We start from the raw sequence: 20361 nt of genomic DNA on the forward strand, positions 1-20361 counted from the left end.
CAGTGGCCCCTGAATTTCAAAACCAAATTAAACTTTTCTCTGTTTAGCTGGGAAGAAAGCTGTGTGTTACTGACAGTGGAAGAGCAGCTTTGCACACTCTTTTACTGATACTAATGACTGAAGTCCATACTAAAAATATTTTAAACATCTAGAAAATATATTTAATTGTGTTTTAGGAAAGGCTTCTTATGATTATAAAAATGTATTTATTTTCTGGTTTAGGTATGGAATATCAAGCAGATGATTAAATTAACACAAGAACATATAGAGGCACTGCTAGACAAGTTTGGAGGAGAGCATAATCCACCATCAATATACTTAGAGGTAAGTTTGCGTTCAAATGAATGTGGTTGGATTGCTGGTATGTTTTGTTAGTATTACATGAAAGCGCCTGATGTTTAAGCCGACAATACCTATAGTAAGAGTATGTCTTCCTTGTGTTAGAAGCATAACGTTTTTCCTGGAGACAGAAAGGAACTGTGCAGGACTCCTGGTACACATCAGTGGGAGAAGATCAGTGGCATGTTCCAATAATTAGGTTTGTGCAGTGGAAATGTAAAGCATTCCATTCGCTGCTGTATTCCATCCTTTATGTTGCAGGGGCAAAAGGTTGTGTGTAGTACAGAGGTTGTGTACAAAAGAATTTGTGTAATACAAAAATGCATGCTATATTTCTATACATGAATATAAATACGTGTGTGTGTATATATATATATTTATATATATATGAATATGAAAACATCTCTAAGGCTAACTTTGCTCTTAAAGCAGTTGACTTCATTTTTTCCCACTGAAAAATATTTACATAGAATTCAACAATTGTTTTGGGTAGAAGGGACCTTTCTGACAGAAATATGTAAAACTGCAGAGTGGGATAATATTTAAAGCTGCACTTAATTTGTAAACTAATTATAAATCAAATCCTTTTATTCTTCCATCATTCCAGATTCGTGAAATTGCATTGACATAGGACCTTTATGAACATATTAAAGGACCCCATGCATAAGTTACATCTATTAGGAACTGAATTGGTATCAGCTTGCTCCAAACCCTGACCTTTTCTTGTTTCTTTCAAGTATTGAAATAACTGCAGGTCAATCAGATTCTTTTGTAGTCTTTTTAGTTGTAACTGCTGCCTAAAGGCACTAGGTAATTAAAAATAAAGATCCTATTATTTGAGGTACTTCTAGCTTTTATCTTAATATGTCAGATCAGGGCACTAGCTTGATTATACAGATGTTGACATAATATCCCTAACTGTTAAGGACAAATGAGGCTCTCCGTAGTTGCTTTACTTTTTGGTAGTGTGAAATGGAAGTATTGAATGAGTGCTAATCACTGTTTTAACCACTCAGTGATGTTCAGACACACCTTTGTTTACATGTGAGCTGATTTATTCCATATCTCTGGATTTAATATCACCAAAAGTATGTTGGTTTTATTAGATTGTGTATCATATTACAATAATAATAAGCTTAATTTTTTCTAAGCCTGGATTTCAGGTAGTGAAATGGTTAGTTCATTACAACCATTTGTCACTTGCTTGTATCTAAATTAAAACTGGGATCCCTACATGGGAAGCCTTTAGGTTGTTCTGTAGTTCATTGACAGGGAAGAGGGCATTTACAGTGGAAAATGCATACTAGGAAATGATTGCAGTGGTATAAAGAGCTTAAGTCTGAAATGGTCAGTGACTACAAATGTCAAGCTTAAAGCAGAGCTGTGAGTTTGATGGTTCAGTGTGTAGCTGAGATGAAACAGCAGCTCTGTGGCTTGTTAATGTGGTCGGCTGGCCATGCAGGGCCAAACAGGGTGGTCCTCTGCCACAGTAGTGAGTTGAGCTGGATCATGAAGCAGGTCTCATGACAACTGGTGCTGGTACAGGTTAGGTGGTCAGTGAGCCCCAGAGCTGGGGCTAAGACCAGGGAAGGGGAAGAGCATGCAGCTGTGAGCTAAGAGCCTAGAAAATGGGATGAGGGAAAAGGACCTTCCCCTTCGGATGGTCATTAGCCTGGATTAGACCACCCCGAGATGGATTGATGGAAGCGAATAGGATTTGATGCTGCAAAACAGTCATTTGTTAAGTGTGTAGATTTCCTGGAGTAGAACTAGAGTGTAAGGGAAAGAAAAGGAGGAATTCTATTACAAAATAACTGGTACAGTAAAAAGCAAGATTACTGCCTTCCCTTGACTCTTGATTTTTTAACCCAGCACAGTTGTCTGCCATGTCCTTTCTGTGCCCTCCCCACCTTTTTGGCTGCTTTTTGGCTTGGTCAAGAGCAGCAGCTTTCTCTTGTCAGAACTTACTTTGTAGCAATGTATCTGAATCTAATCTGTTAGTGCTAGAGCTAATGGTTTACCTTTCTTCCTCCACTTGTCAGAAAAAGGGCCAGAACAACCCTGTTTGCAGGGCTGGAAGGACAAAACAGTACATAAAAAGCTCTGACTAATCTCAGAAGGTGTGGAAGAGGAGCATGTTAGCTTCTAGAAAATGCATGTGAAACTAAGAAAATATAGTTGTTTTGGTATGAATAGAAAGAACATGAGACTATGCAGAGTACATTTGGGTAACTTAAGCAGTTCAGTAGATACCCTTTCCTTGTGCCCTCTGTTAGAAACAGCAAACTACCTGTGTAGAGAGCCAGTGGGTCAACCGTTCTGCCTATTGCTTGAGCTCTGTACCTGAGCATCATCACTGACTTCTGTGCTGCCCCCAAGGTCTCTCACATAGACTGCATCTAGGTCCTGGCACTTTATGGTCTGTGTAGTATCTCCCCTGTGTGCCTGAACCGGAAGGCAATGTAACTTAAACTCTGTCCAACCTCTTTTATATTTTGATTGTTTTGTTAAAGTCTCATTTCTGGCTTTAAAAAAAAAAAAATGCAGCCTGCTTTTACAAGCCTCTGCTGCAGGATTAATTTTGCTCGTCTGTTACTTTGGCCATTTCACCCTTCTCTTTGTTTCTTTCCACTGCTCTGGTATCTTTTTCCATCTTTCATAAAATGTGAGATACCTTTAAGGACTTTTCTAGATTGTGCCTGTTGATCATCTCTTGAGTGCTATGGGCAAGCCTGTTAGCAAAAGATGGGATTATACAGAGCTAATTGCTAGATAAGCACCTGCAAATGAACACTTTTGCTTTCACCTTTCGCTGTTGTAAACATCTACTTTGCGACTGCAGCGCTTTCTGCAAAACCATGGCTTTTTGAAGCCTGCAGAAAGTTTGGCAGCTGTCCATCTTCTTAGTATGTAGACTTTTCAGTATAATAGGATTTGTTCAGTTCTTTTGTACTCTTTGTCTGGCTTTATATCTCTTGTTTCTTATGTGTCTTACCAACTGACACTTACGTTCACAGAATTTATAGCATCTAGTATACTGGTTCCTGGCCTATGATGGAAGTGCCTCTGTAGACATGTCAATTAAAGTTGTGGTTGAAGCTGGTAGTAAAATAGCATTTCATTTAAAAGTAAAAGAGATAAAAACAACACATCAAAAAACCCCCCACACCCATAGGAAAGCTGAAGGATTGAACAAGAAAATTAATTCTGAAAATTGAGCATTCAGAGGATTTGGGGAAATTGCGCATTGAATATATAGCATACACTTTTAAAAATAAAAAAGAATTTGCACCTTTGTTACAATTGCTCAAGAAAATAGAAGCTAACCAGCTTTTGTTTCTGTGCTCATCTGAAACAGTGAAAACAAAAGCTTTTTTTTTTCTGGATTTTTTTTTTTCTTAACCCTAAGAGCAGGCTGAAGAGGTTTTACATCAAAAGAACCTTAAAACTGACAGCTATTGTTGCAGCCAGCACTTTAGGATACAGCAATTGACTGTGAAAGAGGAATGGATTACTTGAAATATCAAATGTAATTGAGTTGCACTATATTGTATTCAGCATATGTTTCCTTATCGTATGGGGAGGGGGCACTCAAATTCAAGGGTGTCTCCCTGCCCTGATCTGTCACTCCTCAATGACAGTGTTAAGGACGTAAGTCACCGTAGGGCACCTGCAATAGGGACTTCAAAGCCTCTGCTGGCTACTTTGTTTCCAGCTGCCCAGAGAGGAAAAAATAGTGTGACGCTTTAGGATAGGGTGTGACTTGCCTCCCTCCTCTCAGGACAGGAAAGCAAGGGCTGATGAAAGAGAACTAAGTTGCAGAGAAACTTGTGAATGTGTGTAGAAGACAGTGGGGCTAGAAATGAAATAAATAGAAGAAAGAAAAAAAATGCTATTAACTATATATTTTTTAATTGTTATAATTAGTAATGGCCTTGGGAGCCTATCAAGATTCTCTAATATGATTACAATAGAAATTTTTCTGTTTATTCAGAGTAGAAGAAATAGCTAACGTTTGCTATAGTAAAATCTAAATATGGCTTCTGTGTTGTAGCTGGACTTCCATCCGCTGTGATGAGTTTTTCTTCTTCTTCTTCTAGAAGAGAGGCTGCAGGAGTTCCTTGATATTTTTTTTTTCTTACCACGTTTTTTGGAAGCATTGCATATCACAGCAGCTGAAAACATCGGTGATTTTTGTCTTCCCACATAATTCCTCCATGTGTTATAGCTGCCCTTGACGTGCTGTTTCCCAAAATACGCAGTTTGTGATTCATCGTGGAAAAACCCTTTTCTTAAAGATTTGTCTAAGCATTCTAAATATTGGAAAACTTTATTGCAAGAAAGTATAGGATTATGATACTGGGAAAACCTGGGATTTAGTAAGTAAAAACTGTTATAATGTGCAGTTGCATATTCTTCTGTAGGGGCCATCAAAATTAAACCTTTATGTCTCTACCAACTAGGTATTGATGAAAAGGTTAACTTGAGTTAGGGAAAGGAGAATACATTTGTGCATTTGAATTTAGCATTGGGAACAAATGCTGTGTACAAACTGAAAAAGAGTTTTACAGATCCAGACAGGTCAAAAGCAGTCAACTCAAATTTATAAAGGAGAGGTCATACTTAAATAACATAATCAGATTTGTTAACCCTTCTAGGCTCTTACCACTGTTCAAGTAAGAAGCCTTATCTATTTAAATTTCCAAAATGTGCTGTGTGTCATTCTTGTATAGTAGTTATATATACAGGATTATCTGTGAGCCCTTCCTCTATGAGAACTTAATTTAGCCGTATTACTCTGTTAGAATATAAGTAGTTCTTTGCATGGTGTGAGGTTCCTTGTCATACCTGTAGGTTAGTTACTCCAGTTAACAGTAAAAAAGAGTAAGCTGTCTGCTGTTTTTATTCAGACTCTCACCAAAATAAAATAGTATACAAATGCATAGATAGAATGACAGTGGTATATCAAAATGAGTTTACAATGCAGTTTGCTTTTTAGTACAGTTTGCTTTTTCGTTCAGTTTTGCTTTTTAGTCTTCCTATTGGAAGCAGTCTAAAATAAAAACAGTGGGGATAGAGATGGGTTTGCGCTTAACTACTGTAATTTTCTAGCTTTCTCTTTTCCTGGACTCTTAAACATATTTTATTGAGAGGCCTTGCTGTTGCCATACTTGGGAGTTCCACTGCTGAACTTCAGGAGAGTATTTCATTCCTTATTCCTGTATAACTGAAGAATACATGCAGTATGTCAAATTAATTAAAGAAGATCACCTCTTTGCTGATCTAAAGCATGTGTATTGTAACAACCAGCAAGTAAAGTCTGAAGTGGATCTTAATGCTGAATCTCTGTTTGTTTCAAACTGCTCTTAGGACTCCTAGGAAATACTAAATCTGGGTACAGGCACTGGGAAACTCGGTGGTTGTTTAGATGAGCGAGAGATACAGATTAAATTTTTTTTAACCAGGCTCCTAACAGGTGCTGAGTAAGTGTGTTGTACCAAAACTGGAATGTCTGAAGTTAGACTAACTACAGATTTAGGAGTCTTGCTAAATGAAGAAATCCCAATTTACGGTACTGACTATCTTCAGTTTAACCCATTTAACTTAGCAGGATTTACATTTGATCAACAACCTAAAGGTCAGATGTCTTTTAAATGGAAACACAATCTTAACTTCAAAGACCAGGAGACTTTTAGTTTAGGTTTTTAAGAGCTTTGCAACGTATGGACGTTATCTAAAAATTGATTGAGCAAAGGGAAAAGGGAGATACTGGCAAAACTATTTGGTCTGCTTGAGTTTAGTCTGGGTTTCTCACCAGAGGTTATAGAGACAGGGAAAAAGGGGGAGAGATGATATTTTGCTACTTGATTTTTGTTTCAGATTAATTTTTTAAAGCTGTTTCACTTGCTTCTAGTTTCCTTAAATGTTGTTAATAGAATGTATAGCCTGATTATGGCACAAGAAAGCAAATGTCAAATTTAATATAAATAATTTATAATACAGAAATACAGATATTTTTGAGAAAATCCCTGTTAACATCATCATGTCAACAGAGCTCTATTGGCACTTCGGTGTAATGTAATGCAATTGCTGCTGATTTCTGATCTCAATTTTTATTTTGTCAGTAGGTTGCAACATTTAAGAAGTAACTTTTTTTTTTCCAGTTCTTCTGCTTGTGAGTGGGTAGCAGTTATATTATGGCATATGTGCATGTTATATATTAACATGCTAACTGCTAATGTTTTAGAAGGCCTTAGAAATTTACTAGGCATTTATACGTTTTAAGTGGTTGAAACCTCAAGAGTATTCTCAAATGTATGAGAGTATATGATAAGCATCTATAATGATATGTAATATAATTAAAATTAACTTGCCCATGTTTTTAGATGACCATAGAATTATCTGTAGATGGAATAACATATGGAAATTTGAAGCTAATATTCAGCTTTCAAAATATGTTTTTCTTAACTTTGCAAAATATAGTAAATTCACACCAAATGGGAACCATGTTGTGACAGAGCGAGCAAATAAACTTGTTGAGGATAATGTTATTAAAGGCATTTTATTTTTAGTAATTAATAAACAAGCTGGAGGAGTGGACCAATGGAAACTTCATGAAGTTTCGCAAACGCAGAGTTCTGTTTCTGGGCCAGATGACCCTGCCCGTCAGTACAGGCAGGGGATGCCTGGCTGCAGGGCAGCTCTATAGGGAAGTACCTGGCGGTGCTGGTGAGCAGCAAGCTGAACACGAGTCAGGAATGCACCCGTGCAGTGACAGAAGCGACCTGCTTTCTGGGCTGAATTAGCAAATGTGTAGTCAGCATGAAGAGGGAGGTGACTATTCCCATCTGCTCACTGCTTGTGAGATGGCATCTGGGGTACTAGTTAGCCTAGAGAAGAGAAACTAAGAGGGAATTTAACTGCAGTCTTCTGCAACCTAAAGGGAGAGCCAGGCTTTTTTTTAGACATGCACCGCAAGGGACAATGGTTGCAGGTTGCATCAAGTGAAATTCATAAGGAGAGAATTTTTCATTGTGAGAGCGGTTAATCCCTGGAACTGGTTGCCTGAAGGCTGGCGAGTCTCCATCCATTCAGATTTTCAAAACTTGCTTTCACAAGGCTCTGACCAGCCTAATTGAACTTAGAAGTTAGCCCTCTGTTAAGCAGGAGATTGGACTAGATGACTTCTGGAGGTATGTTCAAACTGATTTCTTTCTGTGGTACTATATCAAGCTGAAAGCAGAATTTAAATTGTCTTGTAGTAGAACAGTACTCGCTTTTACTGGGAACATGTAAACCTAACAGATTTCAACCCAAATTTCATCAACTTTTTCTTTTGAAATGCCATTAAAATCTTTAATTTCATGCACTGCATTGACAGAATACTTAATTTAATCTTTATCATGCTGTAGATGGAAAATTATTTTATTTGATGTTATTTTGAAAAACTAATAAGAGAATGTGAGAAGTCAACCTTGCCCCATAGGGCCTTGTCTGACTTGAAGGTTTTTGAGGCCATTGATATCTAACTGCTAATATGGCCATACTGCTGCAGGTCTCCCTTGTAGACAGGCAAACTCTGTGACATAATCTTTCCTTTAGCTAAAAATATTTTACCATAGGTCAGCTTTGCTGTTGTAACAGTCTTAACATTTAACTCCTTGAGATAATTCTGTGTTTTGGCAGGTACTGTTGTATGTGTGAAGGACTATGGATGCTAGTTAGCAACTGAAATTGATGTCTCACCAAAGTACTTAATCTTTGTCAAAATAAGAGTTTATCACAGCTGTTCTGTTTCTGCTGCATAAACTATTGCTCCTTCTGTATAAAAAGAATTTCTTTTTTTAAAAGAAAAAACACATTTAAAGTCTAGTCATGATTCTGGTTTCATAATATTTTATTACTGCATTCTCTGTCATCACATTGAGTAACAGCATAACATTTAAGAGCTCCTATCTCCATTAAAAATGGAGTGTTTTTTATGCTGAACTTAGTGGTATAATATCCACAGCTAGCAACAGCTTCCAGCTTTCCATGCTTATTGTTTATGCTCTTAAGAGAAGTCATTTGGCTTTGAGTTTGTGTTAGTGACTGGTTAAGCTGCCAGTGTAAACATTGTAGGATTGAGTATTTTGAAAGGTGTGTGTAATTTCGTGAAGGAACTAAGCCCACAAGTATCCTGAAGCAATGTAATGTTGCTTGTGCTCAAATAATATTTTGCAATGTTCATGAGAAAAGGAAGTAAGTATTTAGAAAAGTACTGGTGAAATGGTAACAGCTTATGATTCTTAACATTTGTTTACTGAAAATAATTCTTGACACAGGGAGCTTTTACTGGAATTTGCATGAACAAACAGCGTGGAAGTTGTTTCCAGAAGTAGGAGGCACTTGTGTTACTGTACAGCCAAATTATGCCATTATTTATAACTGTTATATAATTTATTCAGTTTACTTTTGACAGTAGAGTTATACTAGAGTGAAAATGTTTTGGTTTTAGGCCACCAAGTTTGGGGGTCAATTCATGAAACATTAGGCTTTTTCAGTTTTTAAAAGAAATGCTAACAAGTTCTTAGTTTTCTGCAAGTTAATGTCCTTTTATTTAAAAAGAAACACACAAAATTTTGAGTTTGAAATTGAGTAACGTTCACCACCACCACCCACCCTCTACAGTGCTATTTCTTCCTGATTCCCTACTGTGAGGACTCACATCGTTGTTCAAATTATCGTTCTCGACAGAAATTTAGAGCATATGTCCATCCTGGGAGAATTGCTAAGCCTTTGAAAAAAGGAAGGGGACAATCACTGTTTACTCAGCAAAGACAGCATGGGTTAGCAGAACCTGCACATACAACCATGGAGAAATAAATCCATGGTAAAATGTAGTGTTTGACAGCATCACTGAGTTACAAACATGAATATTTTTCTTAACTTTAATACTTCTACCGCATGTGGACCCTGTAGACTTTTTTGTCAGTTCAGTTCTTCTCTAAGTGTGCTTCAAAGAAAGTTATGCACAGAGAACTTGAGGAAAGCAAATAAATAAATGCCCCTTTCCCTGATGTAAATATCTTTTTTGGCATTCAGAAGACATATGCAGCTTGTCATAGATCTCAAAATCTTGTTGGGGAGTTAAGTAAAAAAAATTCTGCCCTTTATTGTTGCAATATTAAGTTCGTGAGGTCTCTGCTTCTTACTGTCTGTAACGGTTTAACGCATTCTTGGTTAACACTGAAATGCTGATGTAGCACAGAACACAGGCTCCTTAACTAATTCAGGTTTTGAAGATACTCTCTACTAGCATGTATGCTGAAGAAATAATTCTGTTACTTGGATGCAGATTGAAGTGTTCTTGATGCAAATAAAGGCAGATATTGATGGAAAGAAACTTTAAACCAAAATATATACTGATTACCTGTTTGTATTCTAGAGCTTGGCACTAGTGTTTAACTTTTTCTTGGCTATGTGTATTAAAAACTTCATAGGCAAACTTAATGTTACTGAAGTTTATTTGTGTAAGGAACTCTGACAGAATATGGAATTGGGATTTGCATAACCTTTAGTTGGTAGAAAATCAAATTAATCTCAATTATTAAACTCTTTCAAATGATCCTTTTTTTTTAATGCATTTTTGGATGACTTTGTAACAGGATAAACTTAGTAGTGTTCTAACTGAAATAAAGTTTTGTGTATCATCTGGAATGCTGGCGTAGTGCCAGAGGTGAGGGACCATGAACAATGAGTTAAGTTGTCAGATACAGGTGGTGAAAAGTGCCAATTTTTTCTTTCTCTTAATTATTGCATTGGATGTATTTAGCTGTGGTTCCAAGAGAATGATAAATTTAGCTGTAGCATGATAATTCAGCAATGTAGCTGAAAACATATGTTAAAGATTGCTGTTGTCTTTAAAATAGTTTTGAATTAGTGCAGATGCTTTCCAACTGTGATTTATGGTTTATTTTATCCATTTTTTAATCCATATTATCAACTGAAAAAATTAGTTGTCAATTCAGAAGGTTTGACCCAGTGAATTGAAAGTCACTACTTTTGTTTCTCTCCTATTGAAAAAATTGACCAAACCCAGTTTTGTTTATATTCATGGAAAACTTGAATTAGCTTAGGATTTTTTTTATTTCATGTTGATTCTGAATTTAGATTATTATTATTATTATTATTATTATTATTTTTAATTCTGAGGCTTTTACATCATTAAAATAGCTTTTCTCCCTTCACAGGCCTATGAAGAGTACACCAGTAAACTAGATGCCCTACAACAGAGGGAACAGCAGTTATTGGAGTCCATGGGGAACGGAACTGATTTCTCTGTCTCCAGTTCGGCTTCAACAGACACAGTTGCGTCATCTTCCTCCTCTAGCCTCTCCGTAGCACCTTCATCCCTTTCAGTTTATCAAAACCCTACTGATATGTCACGGAATAACCCTAAGTCTCCGCAGAAGCCTATCGTTAGAGTCTTCCTACCCAACAAGCAAAGGACTGTGGTGAGTCAATTTCTTTTCACATGCTTATAACCTTAGCTCTCCTGTACCTTTATCTGACTTTATGCAAAAGCTAATTTAGGAGCTGAAAACATACCTGTCTGTGTAGAAGTCAAATTGCTATTTGGGCTCTGCCAAACTCGGTTGTTCTGAGTTGCTGAATATTTTCCTCAGCGTTAACGCAGCGATGTTGTTCATATTATTGGTATAATAGACAAAACTTTAAACATTTTGCAAGAGTTTTATAGAAATGGAAATACCTGGATAAATAGTTTTCGAAAATCAGCTTTCTTAAATTGTAATCTACCATTTTACAATGGGTAGGAGGGGGTAGGAGAAACAAAGCTCTGGGGTTTTTTGTATTATGCAAGATTATTCACTAGCGTAGCAGGACGAGATTGGGGAAAATAAGTGTTTTCCTTATTGTCGAAGTTACTAGCAGCAGTGAATGCTGTACAGCAAGTACTGACTTCCTGCAGCTAAAGAGAGGAGCTGTGCAAAACCACTTGGTTTTTCCTCCCCATTCACTGTGGTGAGTGCTTCTTGTCGAGTCCCTGATGGTGTCAGGCCCCATGCAGGGGAAACTGGCTAGAGGAGGGATATAGTTGCTGTTAGTGGGAGCAAGAAGCACTGTCTGCAAACTATTAAAAAAAATGGTGTTAATCAGTTTTGACAATGTTATTGCGATGCCTAGGGTCATGGAAGAGGAGCTGATTTTTTTGCAGGCTACTTAATTGTCCTGTTTAGGCAGGATTTATTTATTTGTTATGGACTGCCAACTGAAGAGCCTTGGTATGTGCTTTAGTATAATACATGGACTTGCAAACTGTGATACGTGAGATTACTAACAGTCCATAGTATAGGCTCTTTTTGCAATGCGCTCCGTAGTGCTCACTTGTAAGAGGAGTCTTGGTCCCAGTGAAAGTGGGAAATGAATGAATAGCACAGCCAGTCTCTATGAGAAACCAGTGCTTTCCATAGTGGTAGGTCAGGTATTGGCTGTCACTGGACTGTGGCTGCCTGTGCAAATGAGTTGCTGGCAAAAAGGAGAAAATAAACTTTTTCCTCAGTCTTCAAACCTTCATTTGTAAAACTTAAGTGTTCAAAGCTGTATGTTAAGTCTATTACTGCATTCTCTCCATCAGCTGAGTCCACTGCAATGAAGTGAATTAGGCAGTGCTTCTGGTGGTGTTCAGTTGATGCCAGTTGAACCTGTCAAATATACTGTGGTTTGCATTCAGCTAGACTGTTGTACCTTTATTGTACCATTGTAGACAATGTTGTACCATTGGTTTCTTCCTGACTTTGCTTAATTTGTTGGTTTTTTTCCTATGCTAGGTCATGGTATATCACTTCCTGCATTGTTCTGTTCATTTCCTTTCCAGCTTCTCCTATATGTTATCACTTCCTCTTTTCTTAACCATATAATATGTTTCTAGTCTTATTCTTTTCTCCTCATATGTAATATTTCTCCTCTTCCTCCTCTGCTCCTTTTCTTCTTTTTACTACTTTCTCAGTCTTTTTTCAGAGGTGTAGCAAGGCTTTTATCAAGCTCTGTTTTGCTTTTAAAGGAATCATTCTGTATGAAGAATAGTTTATAATCATGAGATAAATTACATGAAACTTGTAGGCAAGCTTGAATCTTTTTGAATGTTTAGATGTGTATATTTCACCAAGTTTTAAATTAGTTATAACTAGGATTGCCAAAAAATTTTTTTTTACTTTTCTTTTAGGTGTCCTGCTTGCAAAAGCAAGTTTATTCACTTTCTGAATATCTGAATCTGATTGCAAGTTAGGAATAAGAGGCAACTGGATTTCAGTGTGAGTCAGGTGACACGAGGCAATTTTGGATCAGTGCAAAATTATCTTCCCTCATCTGAGATAGTTTTGTGCATGTCGATAGTACATTCTGATCAAAGTAAAATGGTTTCTTTTAAACCAATGTATCTTTAAGGTTTCAAGGAAGTGTATCAGATCAGCTTGGTATGGTTTAAAACATATCTGAGACTCTGCTCTCCATGACCAATATTGCTTCTCACTTTTACCCCAAGCTCTGTTTTTTGGGTGAATGTTGTGATTCTGTGGTATCGGTCATGCTCATTAGGAGCTTGCAGACTTAATCAGAGTGATTAAGTGATTAAGTTCAAGAATACCAGCTTCTATGTTGCCATGTCTTGGCTAAGCAGTAACTTTCTAGCTTGATGACATTCTGTCATTTGTTCAGGGAACTGCAACCAGAATTTAGCTGTAGCACTCAGTGACTCATGGCAGGGCAATAGGAGTTTTCCAGATCTGAATTTAGATATTCTCGCTGGCTATGGGAGACAAATGTGGTTTAAGTTAGGCCTACAGGTAGGGAGAGGCCCTGGCTCCAATCTCCTGCTCTCTACTGGAGTCTAAACACCATTTGCCTTCCCAGTGTAGCACTGCAGCTTGTTTCCAGCTTGCTAAATGTGGGACACAAATTATAGAGCTTCAGAAAATCTGTGGTCTTATTCTGTGGTGGAATACAGAAGGTGGCACTGAGAGAACAGTAGGAGACAAGCTACTGGCAGAGGGAAGATGTAAGTCTTTTTAGTCTCAAATCTGGTGAGATTGTGTTTGTAGGCACCTGTACATAAAGGAACAGAAAGATGCATGCAGATGCATACAGACATGAAATACACATAAGGGATTGCTGAGTAGAAGCTCAGGTGATGGGATTTGGCAAATACTTAAAGGGTGGTGCCAACAGAAGGAGACTAGACCTGAGAAATATCACCAGCCCTCCTCTGCTGGGAGCAGTCTGGATAAGTCCCTCCCTCTTGGGTGGTGGAATAGACTGAAGGCCAGACTGGTCCTACCGGGTGTTTGCAGTGCAGAGGATTGTTCCTACTTCATGTGCTGGAGAGAAAGGCAGAGATCAGCTTCAGTTCTCCTAGGAGAGACTCATTTTTGGTTGAAATTGTTATTCTAAATAGGCAATTTGAAATATATGCTTAGATCTTGTTCAGCAGATACTACAAATTAATGATTCAGCTTTTTGTCAGGGAAAGAGCTGTCTTCCTTTTTTTTAATACAGTTTTACTGCTTGGATCTAGTTACATCATTAAGTTGAACTTTTTCTTTTCTTCCTCTAGCCCTAGAAAATGGTCTCTGTTTTAGAGCTGGGAATTGGTACTTGTAAGGAACTTTGAGTGATGGGGTTATTGGCCTGGGAGCTGAAGTTCACTTCTCTGACACTTGAAACAGCACTCATGCTGTTGAGAAATTTAGGAATTTCTTGTACCACAACTCTTAATGCGGTTACTCCATTTTTAATATTTATTGCTTCTATACTTATTTTGTTGAAAAGTCAAATTCCATAAGGAAATGTAGTTCAGACAGAATTATGGTTTACAGTGCAGTTTTAATTGCAAGTTGTCAGAAGATAGACTGCAGCTATATAGAGATTACTTGCTGTAGTACACTTTATTCTCTGAATGGTAAAGAAATGTTGTGCACTTCTTAATCTTCTTTTATAACACAAAACCTTAATTAGGACCTCAGGCTTCAAAAACAGAACTGTCATGTTTCACTTGTACCCATCAACTAAACCATTTGCTTTTGTAGCCAGGATGGTAGTTTAAGGTTTTCAGGACACAGTATGGTTTAAGATGCAGTGAATTGAAGTAGGAAGGAGATTCCTTATGAAAACATGCAGTACTTGCCAGTAGCCAAAAAAACCCCATGCTATATGGCTGTTAAAGTAAGGATAAAATGTGTCCTACAACAAAGTGAGTGACGGGGAGAGGAGAGGTACTCTTAAAGTTGCAGTGTTGTAACATGTTTTAATTTTCTTCACCTTCATTATTTTCAGTTAATATTTGCCTATGAAAGAAATCTTTCCTAATATCACAATAATAATTTCCAGTCTCAGCCTCCAACTAAATAATTGTAGAACTGGGGACCCACTTCTAGAGTTTGGAAACCCTGCTGGGTACTAGAGAGTCTTTGTTTATTATCCGGGAATGCAGTGGCGATTCTTAAGCTGCCTTCATTTAAACTGACTTGGATTAGGTTGGTAATGGAGAACCAACCTCCTTATCAATCTTTGATCCTATTCTGAAGCAGTTCCACTTACTAGAACAGCCTTCTGCTATTCATCTACAGTTGCTAGAAAGGCAGGAAATATTGGGGGGAGGACATTTACATTTTGTCTACCAGCTCCCTGGTAAGTAGACTCATCTATGTCTTTTGTTTTATTGGTAGTACTGTTTGTGCATAGGATCAGGCAAATGCATGTGTTCTAGAGTTGACTCAAACTACAAGTATAACGAGAGGAACTGAAGGAGTACGAAGAAATAAGACCATGATGATCTACATAAGTACTTTCAGTGCACAGGTAGTGTAGCTGATGTCAAGTTTCTTCGTAGGTGTCATGATAAAGAAGAGTCAGTGTTTGACAGAAAGGCCTTCCTAATGTAGGAAAAGGCATGAAGGTGCTTCACTGAACACCTAACTAGTAAATGATGGAGCCTACTGCTGCTCATTGCAGCAGTTGAAGTCAGCATCTTGATACAGTCTGCGACAAGCAGGGTTAAAACATAACTCTCTTGAAAACAAAAGCAAGTAGCTAACTTAGAGGAGGGGAATCAATGAACATAAAAGCATCAGAAGATTTAAGTTTTCTTGTGTAGTTGGCCTAGGGGGGGCTGAAGAGATGTTTGCTGCTCTGAACAACCTCCTAGAAGAGCCAACAGATTCTGTATGCTGTTCTCTGGAAAGAACTGTTTCTCCCCAGTAGTGTGGTGAAATAAATAACTGAATGTAAGTCCTTGAAAGAAATGTGTGTTTCCTCTCCCCTCAGTGGCATGGTTCAATTAGTAAGTTAAATGTCCTTCAGACTAGCATTCTGCATAGATATGACCAGATATGATGGATGGTTGGTTGGTTTGTTTTGTTGTTGTTCTAGGCCAGGTGGAAAATGTTTAACTAATTGAGGTGCAAGATGGTAAAAGTCTGGCTGAGACTGTCAATTGTGAGGGCGGAATGGGAAGGCCGTATTGTTGATACATCTTGTAGAACAAGTCAGTGAGGCTTATCCAAACTGTAGATGGAAAAATTCAGGGAAAAATGAGTCCAAAATTTTTTAGGTTAGGGACCGAAATGGGTATGAGGTGGATTGTAACAAAGCTGTTAATTATGGGAGAGCTTTTGTGTGGGAGAGGGAGTTAAGAACTCTGACCTTGAGCTGACTGCTAGGCATCTGAGAGAAGATGTTAGAAAGAGATGCTGAGATGTGGTGAAAGGAGATAGTCCTAAGTGGGAAGTAGGCTCTAGGGTATCAGCATAAAAATAGAGGTTATGTTTGTAGATGAGATTCCTGAGAGAATGCAAAGAGCCAGAAGAGCACAGAGCCCTGTGGGGTAATTGTATTGTGGATTAGAATTTTTTTCCACATTATATGATTATATGATTGAAGGTGCAAGTAGAGAGAGAGAAAAGAAACAAGAGAAGACACTCATACAAATGAAGTGAAGGAGAGGCACAGCTGGTTGTCAAGGATGGTTAGCAATCAAGGAGGATGAGGATAAACAACTGATCCAGAGATGTGGGAAGAAGTTGTTAAAGATGCCAATAGGATAATTTTAGTTTAATGCAAGAGGCAGAAGACAGAGTGAAAAGGTTTAAAATAAATTGATGAAGAGGAATTCCAGGCAGTGATCATAAACAGCTTTCAATGAGTGTAAAGATTAAAGGAATATGGTGTTTGCTTTAAAGATTGGCTGCTGATTATGGAAAGATTTTAAGCATTTTCAGGGCTTGCATCTAGTTGTGTGGGGGTTTTTTGTTTGTTTGCTTTTTGAGGGGGGGAGCTGAGCCACCTGGGTAATGTATCTTTTGAATGTCTTTGGGAATGCCAATTTTAAGCTGGTAGATCTGGGATAAGGGAGGAAAAAAAATCTCCCTTCCCAACTGCAAGAACTTTTGCAATTTTTGCTCTTCTTTGTTGAAGCTGGCAACATGCACTGCACTAGACTTTAGGAACTTCACCTAATAGATTGCTCAGTTACTGTAGGCCTGTTAGAAAGACTTCAGACTTGTTCTGGTTTCCTGTGGCCCATCATAGTTGTGTTTGGTCCCTTGCAGGAGAGTGTTCTGTGAGTTGGGTGGAATAAATATTCTGTGGGCATATGGGGAGTATGGCTCTGTCACACGGTTGCCTGCAATTGCTGGGAACCTAGAAGAGTGCCCAAAGTGCCTTTCTGTGAAGGGTCGTAAAGGAGCTATTGTGGTAATCAGGGGAGTAGTGAGCCTGGGAAAGGCATCTGTGGCTCCTGAGCTGTGTGCAGTTCCCCTGCCAAGCTGATGGCATGTGGTCAGTATTAGAGCTATGCAGGCATGAGGTTAAGTATGTCAAATCACTGCCTGGGAGAGAAAGTATGCTTGAAGGAGGTTACTGAGGCAGAAAATTCAGAGTTGAGTTAAGACCTAGCTGCATGCTTGGCCTTGTCCTGTGGTGAAGAATGGACCTGTGGAGAACTATGGTCCTCTCCAGCCTGTGTGCAGCTCTTTATCTTCTCCTCCTGATAGCTCTCTCAGGCCAACACTGTATCTTTGTGGCCCTTGGCTGTAGGAGGATGTTTTTAGTATGAGGCTTGTTATAGAATCAGGTGCACAGCCCATCTCCATGCAAAAGAAATAAAACTGGAGAATATGTAAGAACTGTAAGAGTGGCTGTACTGGGTCAGACCAAAGGTCTCTCAAGCCCCGTTTCCTCTGTCAGTACTCGCAGGTGGATGCCTAGAGAAGAGTACAAGAACAGACTGGGCATGTATGATATTTTCCCTGAATGTTCTTCCAAACTTGAGCCACTTGTCACTCAGGAATGTGAGTTCAAATGTTTTCTACTTGGTAACCTTCAGTCCAGTCTCTGTGAAATCCATGCTATAGATACTAGAAGTTTGTGCCTTGTGATAAGGAATTCCCCAGGCATAATTATATGTGGTGTGAAGAACCATATTCTGTGTAGGGTTTTGAATCTGCTGCATGCTAGCTCCATACTGGAGGAGCTGAGAGAGTCTGACAAGAGCCACTTAATACAAGGCTCTGGTACAACAGATGGCTAAAAGTAGACATAAATGCAGTTAGGAACAGTGTTAGGAGTTTTCTGACAATGTAGTGAAGTTTGGTAGGAATGAAGGGACCAGGAGAAAATAGTTCTAACTCAAGTACTTTATGAAAAAGATTATGTAACATGCTTACATTAGCAACCCTGAATGATTTTGATTACCAAGAAATCTCTTCCAGACAAGTACTTCTAGTGTGGGAAGAAACAGTCAGAAAGCAAATGAGCAGTCATGAGTGCTGGTACACTGGAGCATGGAAAGTCAGGAAAATAGGTATTTAGATGTGAGAAATGATGGGCAATTGAAAGACTGATGATGGTTTCTTGCTTTTAATCTGAATATAGCCTGTTGTTCTCTGCCCCAGATATACTTCCTTCCTTTCCTCTGACCTTCTTGGTGGTGGTGTTGTAAGGGTGGTAAGGAGTCTGCTGCTCTGCTCAGTGAGTTTATAGGTGGTCCTTTCTGGCAGCTCCAGTGCCTGCTCTTTCTGCGAGCGTCAGTAAGGAGTGGATTCAGTTGTTTTGAACTTCATTTCTGTCTCTAGTGTTCTGAACAGTGACAGTGAAGCTGGGGGAGGGCGTGGGGGAAGGGAGCAGCGGATGCTGTTCCTGCTTTGGGAAAGCTTAGAGGCCTCCAAGTACTTCAGCTGTCTGCAGATTTTGGATAGAATTAAATCATTGTCTATTTTTGCCAACTGTAAGGTCTAGGAACTTTCATTGGCAGCTCCTAAACTGTATTACTTTAGTCCAAAAACTTTCCCTATCTTATATGTTCAACTACAGAATCTGTAAAAATGTTTACCAGAGATTAGAGATTTGTATAGAAACTCAGCATAAATTTGAACTAGTGAAGTCCTTTTATATGAAGCATACCAACATAGTAATTTGAAGTGTTACAGGTGTATATGTGTATGAAAGTTCTTAATGCAAATGTGAGACTGAGGTGTTTTTAAAAGGGACAAATTCTATTTTTAAGAATTAGAGAAACTAAATGGGATTATGAATGCTATGCATGGAGACAACTCTTATTTCAGTTTTCTCACTCATGTCACACCTTTGTTAATTAGCACATCTGCCTTTTAATTAGACAAGCAATCATGTGGTCCTCTCCTCTGTAGACATGAAGACTGGAGGAATCGGATATTTTTACCCTACCTGAATTCTTAGCGTAAATTGACTCATCATGCATGCACAACTTGGTTCCTTCAAATGTTCTGTTTTTAAATCTGATACTCAGTACATTTCTTTTGACTTGAGATTTGCATCTTTCTCCCTGCAGTTTGTGCTGTGAGTTTGTCCTCAAGCTTACTCAGGAGTAAGCACTGGGTGTCTATAGGCATTCAGGTCCTACCAGTTTCACCTGCCAAGTATAAGGAAAATTCCAAGAGAGGATTTTCAGGCAACTGAATAAACTAGTTTCTTGCTTTTAATTACACACCTGGCTTAACATGATTAGGTTCTCCCTAATCAAAAACAACTTAAAAACTCCCATGTCATATCAAATATGCAATGAAAATGGAGTTCGTTTGTAGCCTATGCTAATGCTTTGAGATTCTGTGCACCATGAGAACAGACTGATAGGATGAGTCGCTGTTTCAAGTAAACTTTACTGATTTTTTTTTTTTTTTTTTTCCCTTTAATACTTGGGGTTGTCAGGGAGAGCTATTGGCCTACCTATCATATTGCTGAAAGACAATTAAAGGGAAGATTAAATTATCAATTTTCTTTGGGGAAAAGCTTAGCTGTGGAATACCTCTTTTTAGCCTGTTAATAAGCAAATAAAATCTTATTTTAGAACAGGAGTTGTTCAATGAAATGGACTTTACAGTTGCCACATTTAAGACCTTCATATCTAAGGAAGTCTGAAGAATGAAACTTTGGATATGTTTAGTGAAGCAAGCTGAAGAGCAGTACTATAGCAGACTAATCCCAGTGCTGAATAAATTCAAAGTAATATGTGTTGAAAGGAGAATAATTTAATCTACTTTAATTTTATTGGCACACAGTCTTAAATTGCAAAGTCTAAAAATATTGAAAACTGGCCATTATAAAATTGGTTGCTTGTCATCTGAAATGCTTCATGTAAGATTGGTCACTGCTTTTTTAAGAGTGATCCTCAAATGAGGAGAGCTTAGTGAGTGCAGTGACAGCTGAGTGAAAAGCTTTCTGTAAAAGACTGTTTCTGGCAATATGATTTCTTACATTAAGAGATGGAAAGTCTGTCTGTTTAAAAAAAAAAAAAAAAAAAAAAAAAAAGTAAAGTACTATTTGGAGTCTATTTCCTTCCCCTCATAATGTAGTAGCAGACACTTGATGAAATGGAATGATGATGAAAAATGTAAAAATAATCAAAAAAAAAGTTTTAATTCTGTTTGTGATTATACTTTAAGTTCATTGCCTTTGTGTCATTGAAGTAGACTAACCTACCAAAGCCTCGAT

At 38.1% G+C, this 20361-nt stretch overlaps 1 protein-coding gene across 1 annotated transcript in view; it reads left to right on the top strand.

Annotated features, from left to right (window-relative positions):
* Positions 1–20361, top strand: part of BRAF (B-Raf proto-oncogene, serine/threonine kinase) — an 82072-nt gene that overhangs the window by 17822 nt on the left and 43889 nt on the right. The window contains exons 2-3 of the mRNA XM_067307888.1: positions 223–324; positions 10572–10835. Of these exons, the coding sequence (XP_067163989.1) occupies positions 223–324; positions 10572–10835 (366 nt within the window). The remainder of the gene's footprint in view (positions 1–222; positions 325–10571; positions 10836–20361) is intronic.

The sequence above is a fragment of the Apteryx mantelli genome, chromosome 1 (genome assembly GCF_036417845.1).
Source record: "Apteryx mantelli isolate bAptMan1 chromosome 1, bAptMan1.hap1, whole genome shotgun sequence".
Classification (NCBI taxonomy): Eukaryota; Metazoa; Chordata; class Aves; order Apterygiformes; family Apterygidae; genus Apteryx; species Apteryx mantelli.